This window comes from Neodiprion pinetum, chromosome 4 (assembly GCF_021155775.2).
Source record: "Neodiprion pinetum isolate iyNeoPine1 chromosome 4, iyNeoPine1.2, whole genome shotgun sequence".
Classification (NCBI taxonomy): domain Eukaryota; kingdom Metazoa; phylum Arthropoda; class Insecta; order Hymenoptera; family Diprionidae; genus Neodiprion; species Neodiprion pinetum.
Window position 1 is genome coordinate 20,195,138 of NC_060235.2, and position 13,627 is coordinate 20,208,764.

Sequence of the window (13,627 nt, forward strand, 5' to 3'; positions counted from 1 at the left end):
ATTGTTTACTTGCTATTTACACGCATGTTAATTGAACGCGTATATACACGGGTCGTTAACTTCGGTACTTGATAACTAATATCTACAACGTATCGGATACGTAATATATGTATACTCGTTTTTCGCACTTCATCAAATATATCCTAGTCACGTTCGTCCGATTACACGCACTCTAATATATAACGCACGCGAGTATTTTTATTTATACACCCATAAATCAATTTTGAAACTATTGCACGTGAATAAATTGTATTGTACGCATTCAGGATTTTCATAAGTAATGTACGTGTTTCTATTCTATTTTTTGTAATATATCTTTAATCAACACTCGAATAGCAGGCACAAATATAATTGCGATGAATTTATAACACGCGAATTCAGCTTCGTTAAATGCTCCGTTGTGCCAAAAAAAAAAAAAAAAAAATCTATAAGGTACTAGTTTCAAGCAGTAAGTTCTATTCATAATTATTATTTACAAATCTGGCGATTTACGATTATGAATTGGCTGACTAAGAAGATCATATGCATATGTATTTGTGTGTAATTTAAATTGTAAAAATACAGAGAAAATAAGGTCACACGAAAAAATAAATTATTGACCCGATAAATACGACAAAGAATAAGAAGTGGAATAAAATTTTATTTATTTTTGTCAACGGAGTGGGGGGTTATCGTAGAAATCACGGTCAGATTAATATTTTACTTTTAACAGCTGACTGTTCGTCATATTTTTGAATGAGTTGTACGTACGTGCATAATATGTACGATAAATCAGACACTGCAATAATGGGGATAACGAGTGAAGTGCGTGTAAGCTGATAAAAATACTGTACAGATCTAATTAAAATTATTAACAGATTTACGAAAAAAAAATTCTATCAACATCACGGCCGTTTACGTATTACGTAATACGCTTGAACCTGAACAACAATGTACGGACGAAAATCTAGAATATGTTAAGAAAAACAAGAAAGCATTGGAATCGAAAAAAAAGAAGCAGCTAATCAAACTAAGTTCGGCATATTCGATGAGCTGCGTAAAAGACACGTAATTTGATCCACTTAGTTTAATGAGATGACATGTGTAAATGTAAATAATTCCGGATGAACTACGACAATAAGGTAAGCAGTAAAGCATGATTTATAGTCTATACATAGCATCAGGCCTCATTAAGGAGCGATAACGCCACGATGAATGATGATTATTTCGTTGTACTTTGCTAGATTTATACATTAAGTATGTGATATATATTCATAGAGATATTGTAAGTAATTTTTACAACAACCCGACTCTGTTTCCGTACGTGATGTTAGATTCGCCGCGTTGTTTGTTGAACTTATAATTGCATTGGGAAAAATACCAAATAACGAATTTGAATGTTTACTGAGAAATCGCGATGATAAGTACAAAAACTAACGCTATTTCGATAAGACGTCATGTACGAAACTTCAAAACTGAAGAGAAGTATGGAGTGAGAAAAAAAAAAAAAAAATTCAGGTAGCGAGAAAGAAACGGTCAAACCTCGAGTTTATCCCCCGCAGATTGTTATGTGTGCCGTATGTCGGCGAGATACAGGTCGCGTTCCGTAACCCAAATGACTCCATCATTTCGTAACGATAAATGTATATTTTTAAACATTTTGAACAACGATATCGTCCGGAGAGAGAGGAAGGGAGAGAGAGAGAGCGTAATAGGTGTATGCAAAGTCAAGAAGTGAGATACTATATTGTGTGACAAGTGACGAAAGTTGGTGATTGTGACTTCGCTCAGGCGGCAATCACACGAGTTGCGATCGCCAAGTTTTGGCCCGCGTCACACTCGATAATTTTTATGACAAGAGAATGAAAAATGGTGTGGCTTTGCGCGGAAGTTTTGCGGAACGCGAGTAGCTAATTTAAAGAAAACATTTTGTACGGAATAAATCGGTAGAAACCAAGAATCGGGATTTATTATATTGGCTCGCTCAAAAAATTATCACCTAATCTGCGTAAAAATACAATTTTCACATTAAACAAACCGGTATTTAGTATTATGAGTCAAAATCATGGAAGCGGAAAGCAAATTTCAAATCAACCGCATCATGCATTTGAAATATCGATATTAATCATTGCAACAATTCAAGTTTTAAATTGACAAAGAAAATTAGGATTTTGTGTCGATTGAATCGGAACATCGGTATGTGCAAACGATAATGAGTCATCGAATTCAGAGAATTGATCATTTCAAAAGTTCAAAAGCAAATTTCATGCCAAACAGTAGTCAGAGAATGTAAAGAATCGCTGGTCATCATTGATCAAAGTCGGAAAATCGACACGTTTGAGAATCAGAAAGCACGTTTAACTCGAAATAAATCAAGATCATTCGAAAATCGCTACTTGTTTCGAGTTAAAATCAAAAAGAGGTAAAAAGTGGATTTTGATGCAGATCGTTATAAGTCTTGAATGAAATGACAAGCATTCATGCTGTTTCGACGCAAAGCACTGACACGCTCAAGAAGAAACGGGCACAGAAAATTTTCAAAATCTCGAAAATACGGTTGCTAGAATTTCCAGGACATTGCCTTTTCCGTTTAATAAAGTAGAAACAAAAATTACTGATCGTCCGTTGAACTTCGACGAGTCACCGACTTTGTTAGAATTTGTTTTCGCGCGTGATAAATGATGATTTTATTTTCTTTCTTTTTCAATTTTACCTCATAGAACGTGTTGCTTCCAGTTATCCTCGACGATACAAGCTTGATGGGTGGTATTTTTTTTTTTATTTTGGCCTTAGTTATTTCACTCGATGAGCAAGTTATACAAGGTAACGGGTATCTCCCCACAGAGTATAATTGTAATAAACGACTATTTATGGTACTGTCAATCTGGCCTATAATCTGATTTTTTATTCAAAAACTTACGGGGTCTTCGCGCTGCAAAGAATAGGAGATGCCTCGCGAGCATGATCAAGATGTTCGAGTCCCGCGTCGGCCGGACGACCGGCCACCAAGGCAATCTGAAGATGACTGGTTTCCCGGCGACCATTTGTCTAGCAGAGAACCAGTATTTGAAAGACGTGTCAACTGATAACGCGGCTTCGACTCATTCCACTTTTCTCCCCCTCCCACCCATCATCAGCGATAAGAAATATTTGTTCCTCCACATTTTCCCCACTTCTTGTTCGTCGTTTCAGGTCGTCTCATGAATTTTTACACAGGTATTGTTCTATCGTTTCGAATTACTGCGTCACTTCAAGATTGGAAAATTCGATTGTATTTGTTCTACTGTCCGACATCGAGCTAATCGCCGGACCACCGCCACAAAATCGGTAACGCCGCACATTGGGACTTTGTTCTCGCGTGGTGTAATGACTGTTGTTTCGACGTGGTCACGTGACCCCGGCCGTCTGGGGGGTTATAAACAGCCTGATGCAACCGGGCCGACTATTGAGTCAGCTTTTAATACTGCGTGTGCAGTATTAACGACCCCCGGCTCACTTTTAAACAATCTTTACCCTGGCTAGCTCCATTCAATATTTGTTTCCTTGTTCTCTTGCCCCTGATACGGAATGGCCCTTGACTTGCTTTCAATGCGTATCGCTTTTAACGGGTTCTCGGAAAAACCCGAGGGTCGATATATCGCGCATTATTAATACCCACATTCTGTCCCAAGCCGTTTTTGGTCTAATATTTTAGTGATCTGAACTTCTCCGGCTGAATCCTGAACTCTCCGGCTCTCGCTGAAAGTCAAATGGTGGTCTAACTATTCTTGCCATCATTTTGTTCCTTGTGAAACAGCTCCCGACAGTTTTTGTTAGTTAGAAATTATTTTAAAGCCACATTAAAATGCGAAGCGGGTCAGCGGCGGCCATGTTTATCGGGAATAGATTCTTTGCACGGAATTTACATCGACGAATATCGGCGAACCGATAAACTAGAAGGGAATCACGGTTCTGCGTCGCATTGTAAAGGATTCTCGGAAAACTTCTAATCTCGCTCGTTATATATAACTCGCTTTGTAAATCGAGTGGCGTACAATGTGTGTATACATGACTCAAGAGCGCAACAGATAACGATATCGCGCGAAAAATACTCTGCTCGCTCTTTGCTGGGGTTGTTTGTTTTAACGAGTCAGTAATCAAAGGGGAATATTCCACTCGCGTTGCTATCGAGGTTACTTCCCGATCGCAATTATCGCAGCTGGCAAATTCCAATGCACTCCAGTCAATGTCCGTAACTCAGGGTAGCTTTAGTATTTAAACTATCTGAAACCAGAATTCCCCGACTTTCCTTATTCGAAAAATTTCATGCACTCTCTTGTTTTCATCTCTTCCGAGAAAGGTAACAAACACGATGTTCCATATTGGTTTTGCACAGGTATACTTAATGCATTTTCACATTATTTCGTGACTAAAAACTGCCGTTTTCTTGCCTAAAGATAAAATTACCTGCAGATTATTTCCCGATTTCTGCAACTGTTCCTCAGCGGTTCCTAACTTTGACACACTGACAGTATCACGCGTTTACCAAATTTCTGTATCATTTCCAGCGTACTTTAGTACTCGAGCTGGTTCGAGGTCCTGAGCTCTCGGTCTTGGGCTCGTCGGAGTCGCGGAAACGGCGAGTTTGGGCTTGATATCGACATCGAACGGATCGTGATTGGATGGTTCGGGACTAGATACAGTTTCGGGATAGTTGATGCGTTCGTTAATGAGATCCTCCTGTAGCTCCTCGGAGGGTGTTCTAAATATTTTGGAAGACTTTTCGGAGTTAATGGATAGCTTTTTGATGAACATAATCGGGCTGTTAGCCATGCGATAGCTTTCGCTGCGTTTTATTTTACGATCGGACCTTTCGAGCTTTGGTGTATCGGGGTTATCGCCGATCGGCGGCGTGGCGACGTGATCCGCGTTTATTTCCGGGGACTCAGAGTTGATGAACTTTGATTTCTCGCTGAAATTCGCCACGTTTTCCTTTTCCTGAATTGACCCTGACTTCCGGCAAAAGTTCGGTGTGTCGAAATCCGATATCAGCAGTTTTCTGACGAGCTTCGGGGTCGTTCCGCTTGGTCGTAGCTTCTCTAAACCGTCGGAAAACTTATCCCTACTCCGGTTCACCCGGTTGCTAATCGGCCGCAGCAACGCCTTTGGCTTTTCCTCGGCCCCGGCTGCCGATTCGCGATCGTTTGGAGCGCTCGTATTGGCTACTTGCGTCGAAGGCCGCTTACCTTCTTCGCCTTGCACGTTGACGTAGGCTCCTCTCACATGTTTCTGGGGGCTGGTGGGGCTCGTGGGTCCCACAACGGTGCTCGGCGTCCTTACGTAGTTCGGACTCGCCGCTCTCTCCGGGCTCTTTGGCGCTCTGATTATCAATTTCCCCAGCTGCGGTGACATCGGCGGCGTCGATCTTTCCGGATAGTCCGTTGTTTCTCGACCTCGTATCGACAGGTCTCGATTCACCGCTCGCACCGTCGCCTGGGCTCGATGCAACAGCGGCGAAGTCGTCGGGGACACGCCTTCCTTCACGAAGGGCCCTAAAATTACCAAGTACACGACGTAAGATCACAGATTTCAGAGTTCATACCACTCTTACATAATTACTTCGACTATTCGGAAGATTGTCAAAAATTTTCAAGATATTTAAACGAATGTTGATTGGACTTGCAAAACATTCGACGATAACGATTACACTTCGAGAGAGATTACGCGATTCAAAGGTTATGAGATTTGAAGAAATTCCTACATATTTTATTCCGTCAGAATTGATTTCGTGGGATTTCAACAGCTATCACGTCATTTTGATGACCTTGGTGAGATTTCAAAAATTTCACAAAATGTATTACATTATCGCGTTAACGAATTCTTCAATCGATTGAAATATTCAAGATAGTTCTTGATTGAATATTGCCTTTATGAATATTTTCTTCTGATTGAATATTACATTCAACTCTCGAATGCACATTTCAAACACAACATGGTAGTTTGAATTTATTGAAATGGTTAGTAAAAATGACATTGAAAGTCTCAGAATTAATTGAACCAAATCGACAGTATGCAAGCGTAAAATCGATACCGCAATCGGAGTCAAATTTCAAATTGCAGATATTTTCCCTCGTTTTCATACTGATTCCAGTAGAGATGTCGAATACTGTGCAACCCCTTTCTGGGATGGTTACTGTAGATTAGGGTGTGCAGGAAAAAATCGATGTTTTTTTTTCGGTTGCATCGGCATTAGAAGTTAATTTGGGGTAAAAAAAAAGATTTCTAGAAGGAGAGCTCAAAAAAAAATTATTTCGAACAGCGCATTGCATTTTAAGATTTCCCATAAGAATAACATAGGAAAATATTGAGACTTCTAAATGTGGTAGTGCAACTTTCCAGAAAAAAATCGCACAGAAACGCCTATAAGATGTTCGTATAGAGAATCGAATTCCGTACAAAAAACGTTATACGAAAAATTAGCTCAGAACAACCATTCAAATGACATCGCCGTCTGAAGTTGAATTTTATTATTTAAAGATGTTCTGTCTGTACAATCCCAGACAAAAATTGTATTCAATGAGAATTTTTGTACTTCGTGACTTAATAAAAATCTGAATCTCTCCTTCTAGAAATCTTTTTTTTTTACCCCAAATTAACTTCTAATGCCGGATGCAACGGATAAAAAAACATCGATTTTTTCCCGCACACCCTACTGTAGATATTTGGCAAGCGATGAAAACAGGTACGATCCCTGAAACGCAATATGCCGAGTAACTACCGAAACAATTCACAATTTACCCGGATTGAAGGTGGTATGAGCGCCCTTCCGCCTCTTGAGGCTGTCCGAGGAGTAAACGACCTTGCCCTCCGAGTCAAGGGTGACCCTGGCACCCTGCCTCCTACGCTCCAAGGAAGAGTCCTGCTTCCTGGGAAGGTCACTAAGACTGACGTACTCGGCGTCCTTCTTGAAGAGATCGGCATTGGCGTAGGTCACAGCAGGCTGGGGAGCGCGGACAAGAGTGGACGAGTGATCGGACCGTTTGTTGTTGTTATTCCTCACATCGGCTATGGTGACATAGTCGCCTGAGTCTGGATTGGCCGGGTCCGGCTGGGCTGCGGTTCCCGTCTTGGTCGTTGCAGCCGAGGTCTTCTTCCCTCCTCCGGGAAGAACGCACCGAAGCTTGCCCAGGACGCCGCTGAGCGGACTGACCTTCGACGAGCCCGCCGCGGGATTATGCGAGCTTTGGGAAATCCGTCTGCAGGAATTTTCGCCTGCCTTTTCATGCGGCAGGACCGTCTGGACGGTGGCGTAGGGATTCTTGTCCTGCCCGTTTATCACCTCCATCTTCGAGGTACCGACCGTCGCCGACATCAGCACCGAGCCCAGCTCCATCCGCCCTCTGAAGGCCTCTCCGTCTTTCGATGTCTCGTCGTCCGAACCTGGCGGCGTTATCACGCACATAGATGGTATACGGCTGACGTTTATCGCCGTTTTTGACCTGATCCTTTCTACTCGCTCGCAGCCCTCCAAATCACTCGACTCCGAGTACTCGAACTCCGAACATGACCGACCCGTGCACGCTGGGCTTGACGCCGACTCCACTGGCGACGACGACGTGTTGTGGCCGCTGTCTGGCGACTGGCCACCGTTTTGGTTCTGACCATGAACCTGAGAACGGTGAAAAATGTTGAAAATATATGCGGAAATTTTCTGTTCGAGGAATTTTTGGGATGCTGGCCATGAATTTGAACTTGAAATTACGAAATTGTAGCGTGGTAAACCAGGAGATCAATTCACTTGATCAGTATTTTGAATTTTGCGATGGTAGATAGTGAAACCAGAAGAATCATATTTTCGAATTTGTGAACTTCAGGGTCACAATAAAAGAAAAACTCCATTAAACAGCTTCCGAAAAGTCAATGTTTACATAAAAGAAATAGGTGTTTCAAAGTTTGCATAGGTAGATTCTCAACCATCACAATTTCATAGGGGAATCAATGATTTATTATAATAATACGAAACGAGCGCATCCACCATATTTAATTTAATCCACGATTTCGAACATAATAACCCGAATCTTAGACTTGAAAAGAACACTTTGAAAAACTTCTAGTGATTGAATTCGACAAAAACAAGTCAATTCATTACCAAAATGAATGTTATTTCTTCATTGTGTCCACCATTCTTTAACGAGTAAGAATACCGTGGATTCCTACACTTTTTATCGTTGTCCAGCCTGGTATTCAATTGAATTCATAATACATGTCGAGTTACAGAAACTTGATCTGCCAAAGACACTCTAACTACGTAAATTGACGATATCTTACCATTGCCACGACCGTCAAGCTGGACTTTCGTTCCGGAGGAGGTGGCGCAAGAAGAGTGGTGCAAACGGTGCCGGCCGAGCTAGTGGTGGTGGAGGTGGAACCCCTGCCAAACAGTTCGTATTCATTTTCGGCAACGGGAGAAGCGAGTTCTGGGCTGAGGTCGCAAGACTTGGTGAGCGGACTTTGGGGCAGGGATTCCTCCTCCCTAAGAGTCTTGAGCCCGGAATCAACGTGGAAAGAGGTGTAGTAACCTTCGGTGTCGCATGAGTAAACCGAGGAGTTTTCACCGTCGTCGGAAAAGGGTACGGCGGTTATGTCGTGGATTATATCCGGAGTCAGAGTTCCCTCCGAGGTGACTGAGGATGATGCCGAAGTATCCCTTCCCTTCGGACGTCTGACATGGCTCAACGACGTTGACGAAGTTCCGATCGAAGCTGTGGTCGTTGACCTGGAATTGAAAACGAAAAACCGATCGTGAGTTTAGCTCCGGAGAATTTGACGGGAAAAAACCACCCTAAATGTTGAGGATTTATTTTAAAAGTTGCGGATTTACTTTTTCAAACAGTTAGGTACAACCATTACGCTTCAGGCTTATTTGCAAAGTTGGGGGTGTAACTTTATAAACAATTGGTCATAACAATGAAATCTGGGAGCTATCATGTATAAAGTAGAGTATTAGCCCTAACATATTGAGGGTGAAACATCGCAATCATTTGGGTGATCATGAGTTCGAGGGTTATTCTTAACCCTAATAGGTTAGACCTCGGTAGAATCGCGTAACGGTCACACAGGGTGAAATTCACCCTAGCTCCAAAAAAGTGATATCCTGCTTCAACCGTGAGTTCTAAAAGTCTGGAAAGATATCTAGTCATTGGATAAGAATCGTAAAAAAAAACTCTCACAGTTTCCTTAACCAAAATTGATTGTTTAAATGGTGTCAAACATCGGCAAAGTTAAGGTAAAATGGTGAAATATTTTACGGATTTAAAGTTTTTTTTTTTTTTACAGCATTGTTTTGGTATAAAAAATCTATGAAAGTCTGTTCCCGAATTCTACGAGAAGTTTGGAAAATGTCTGGGATGAAATTCACCCTCAACGATCGATTAGAGTTAAACTTGAGGATCTATCCTCAAAAACGGTTGGTTCTAAACATCAAATTTTGGAGTTCTCCTACCTAAGGTTGAGTGTTAGCCCTGAAGTGTTGAGGGTGAACCGTCAAAAAGAATTGGAATGTAACTATCAGTGTGAGAGTTATCCTTGCGAGGCTAAACCAAGAACTTTTTTGGTGTACCCCAAGTCTTCGAGGGTTACCAAAGTTTGATGTTTTTTTTGTAGAGAATGAAACTACCTGTACCTCGGCGGATGAGTGGTCGTTGTGGTTTCGCTTCCGATGCTGGCTCTACCGCTCTCCGAAGAGGCGCTCCAGTTTCCAGAGCTGGAGTGCGGAGCGTCTTCGCGATTGCCTTTGCGGCGTTCCCTGCGCTGAGCGGCGCTCTCTCTGAGCTTAACGTTGGCCTGACGTTCGACCGGAGGTGCAGATACAGGGATGCTGGAGGTGCTCTTTCCGCTTGAGCTCGACGAGCTGGGTTTGCGCTCATGGAACTTCTCCTTCCTCCTCCGCATCGTCACGGTCTCGTAGATGTTGACCTCCTCCGGAGAGCCGGACTGCTTCTCCTCGGCCGACTGATCATGCTCCTCCGAGCGGCTCGATCCGCCCCCAACGCCTGAGTCCTGTACGTTCTGACTCGACTTTGGACTGATCAACTTCAGTCGTGACATTCCCCAGGCCTTCAGCGTGTTGAAGTGCGACTTCTTCTCCGACGGCGACTCTTTTTTCGAGCCAAGGAGGTCCGTACTCGCCGATCTGTGCGCCCGTGAACTCGCCGCTGGCGATGCTTCCTCTTCTTCCAGACCCTCCGTCGCCGTTTCCCTATTGAAATAAAGCGCAGGGGTGAGAACTAATAAGTCAGAGGGTGCTCTTTCAATATAGGGACATACTACTATTAATACTTGCCCTCCTATCGCCTGACGGATTTCCTTATGGTCGATACCGGCGATGGTGTTCCGCCGTTTGCCTCTCGGTCTCCTGGGTCGGGATCTTCGCTTTACGGCAACTTCATTGCTCTCTTGTCCAGCCGGCGAAAGAAGGGACCGTCGTCTAATGGACATTCGTTCGAAGCCCCTTCCGCTGACGTCGACGGCGACAACTTCAGCTGGGAATCTGTTAAACGAACGTTTATTAGTGTACCGAATCAGTCGCTTGTTACCTCGAGTATATTCAATAGTAGAGGGTGTTTTGGAAAATAGTTGGGTTGAGATACTGCACTCACCTCAGGGCGACAGCTTGCACTTGTTCTTCCGGGCTCGGGAGCTTGTGGTCAACGGCATCGTCGTCAGTTGCATCGGTAAGGATCCTTGACATACAATCCGGAGGTACGGTAACGTCGCCAAGGGCTTCCGTCGACGTCCATCTGCGCAAGTCTTCGATGGCAGCCGGCTGAAATGAACGATTGAATAACGTATAGTGTAGATAACGCAACCTGCCGATCAATGGTCAGGTTGTTGACGGATGAAACTTTGGGGTCGGAACCCACTCGGATAAAATTTGACGCTGAACAACTGTCCGGCATGCATTATGACAGTGTAAAAATTATTAAACGTATTTTAGAGTAAGAGGGATTAGATGGTTATTGAACCGGAAGAACGCAGCTGTCGCTCATCGACACGAGCTAGCCGATCGAGACTCGCCGAAGAATTGCTATTGCCCGTGATGTTATCTTGCAGGTAATTAGATCTAGTGGAATCTAGTCAGAGAGCAGATTATGTTTCAGGACTGGTTCTTTTATGCCTGGTATTTTATCAGCCTGGCTGGTTGCCGCGATGAGATCTGGGTCCGTGTGTTGTGTCATGCAGCTATCTCACTTGTTAAGCCGCGTCTTCGTTATCTCGTTCTCTCGATAAGTTCAAAAATCCAGTCAAACCGATCCGCCTACCAACAACTTACATAATTTATGCAAAATTCAAGGCACGGACCAATCAAGAAGTGGTCGAAACCCCGGGGTTCTCGGTATGAAGAATAAAATCATGCAAATCAGGCCGACGTTCAAGCATTACAACCACCCACTAACAGAAAAAGAAAAAATAGAGACATTTACGAAAGTAAAGATGAATGACGATGCTTATCCGAGCATAAATTTTGGCGCACAAAGACCTCAAGGCTACTGCTCAGTCAGTGAAAAAGGCCCGAATAGTGAAAGCGAAGCCCTGTGGAACCGCTGCGCGAAGGTTATACTGTGGATCCTCGAGACCATTAAGGCGGTCTCACAATAGCAGGAGAGACATTTACGCAGTACAGAGATGAACGCGATCGTTGATGCTTTTGAATCAGCTTCGAACGTATTCGCGTCTTCAAGGTCGTCTGTCCCTCCAATCGCGTCCCAGTGAAGCTTTGCTTGAACGCATTCAGCGTCCGTTCCAATCCGTCGCTAGAAGCAACAGGTAGATAGTCGTAATTCCAGCAACGAAACGTACTTCAGTTCCAACCCGTTCAGCCCATTAACGCCGCTGCCAGCAGCAGGTAAAGCAAAGGACCACCGCTGAAGATCTAATTCCCAGGAAGGCCGCATGAAGGATTAATACGGCATACCTGACCAAGGCACAGGTACCACACCACGTCCTTACTTCAAAAAATTCAATTCCCAGGGAGTGCCTACTTCGTGTCCAGGAAATGAATCAGCGTCACCGGATCTCCGCTGTGAATATTTACTTTCCCGCCGACTTTCGTCACGCGCGTGTTAATCTAACAGCTTTCTGCATTTTCCCTCCCTCTCTCTCACTCTTCCTAGAGTTGTAAAACGGGATGAAACAACTAGTCACGTAGAGAATCGGATTTGTGCGACACCCTGTATAAATCGCTGTTTGTACCCACACCAGCGCCAGGCCCAAGATCTCTGACGGAGACGAGAAACCCCATGAGCACGTTGTGGTGGTAGGAGTAGGAGGAATTCCGGCGTTGCCAGACCAGACTCTCCTCTTATTTTTGTGGTTCTCATTCGGAAACCGGTGAATGATCGCTACGTGTGTGTATGTTTACAGTCCCGCGGAAGTTGACCCGATTTTAACCGGTAACAGGACTCGGAAGGTAACAGGAATGAGGATAACTCACCACTCTGGACTCGATTTCCAGACTCTGATCGACGCGTTTCTTGCCCAGCACAGGTGTGCAGAGGTACATGTCCGTCGAGTTGTTCCTGCCATCCCGACTTATCGAGTCCAGACTTCTGACAGCTACGACAGCCGCGGCCTCGTAAAGCTCCTTCAGGATCTTTGGCCTTGTATCAGCCGTGAATAGCTTCGCTTTGACGTCGTTTCTGCCATGGTAGTGATCCTTGCGGGACGCGAATGTCGAAATGTCAGACTCCGCTGAAAACAAAAATCAAAATATGAAAGAATATCAAATTGTGGGGAAACTATTAAAGCTCGTTTGAAAGCTCCAAACGAGTCCCATTCGCAGCTAGTTCAAAACTATGTATAGTACAGTACAGTGAATGGCTCGAATCCATTTGTAGGTACCCGGACCAATGGAGTTTCCTTGGGGGTGCAGCTAATGCCCCTTATCCGGTCATATGGTTTTTTTTCGGCGATGTCACATTGTCGAGGATCCAGCGATACACACCGGCTGTGACTAATAAAAACTCCTAGATACCCAGCAGCGTAACGGTCGCCCAGCCGAACCGTGTCGCTGATAGGGTATACCTACTGGGAATGAATAGCGGGCTTAATCAATTACATTACAACCTACCAAATGACGCTCGAATCGTGCATTACCGCGCGATTCATCTGGAGCATTGAATCATGAATTTTAAATTAGACATTATCACTGCCTCGGGGATAATCTTGAGTTTGGTAAATTTAAAAATATCGGTAGTTCTCCTCTTGCAATGAGTGATCAAAAACGGAGACAAAACAAACGATCACACGAAGTATTACAGCGAACTTGAATAAATTTGATTGTCATCACGGTAATCGATCTACCAGGCTTAGCCGAATCGAAATTAATTTGTTGAACGAGCGCGGCGAGTTTGTAATTGGGGTCTTTTCAATGTGATCTCAATTCAAAGTTTAACAGCGAACTCGGTATAATGGCGTTGTGCGAAACGCTTCCAGGGTATTGTGGAGTCTGTGACCGTATTTGTTGTTCGTGGTATGCCATTGTTCAGCCCCTGGTCTTTGTTTTACCCGAAGGTATAAAACAAGAACCGAACACACGTATACATATAATACACGAGGTATGAGAATATAATGGGTACAGAATTTATCATCGCATAATAAAATTCAGTTT

At 43.6% G+C, this 13,627-nt stretch overlaps 1 protein-coding gene across 2 annotated transcripts in view; it reads right to left on the reverse strand.

Moving 5' to 3' along the window:
- Positions 1–13,627, reverse strand: part of gukh (GUK-holder) — a 55,025-nt gene that overhangs the window by 7,334 nt on the left and 34,064 nt on the right. For both annotated transcript variants that reach the window (XM_046620094.2, XM_069135019.1), the window contains exons 2-8: positions 12,452–12,708; positions 10,617–10,783; positions 10,301–10,507; positions 9,641–10,216; positions 8,287–8,734; positions 6,757–7,627; positions 5,205–5,510 (exon numbers count right to left, since the gene is read on the reverse strand). In XM_046620094.2, the coding sequence (XP_046476050.1) occupies positions 5,205–5,510; positions 6,757–7,627; positions 8,287–8,734; positions 9,641–10,216; positions 10,301–10,507; positions 10,617–10,783; positions 12,452–12,708 (2,832 nt within the window). The remainder of the gene's footprint in view (positions 1–5,204; positions 5,511–6,756; positions 7,628–8,286; positions 8,735–9,640; positions 10,217–10,300; positions 10,508–10,616; positions 10,784–12,451; positions 12,709–13,627) is intronic.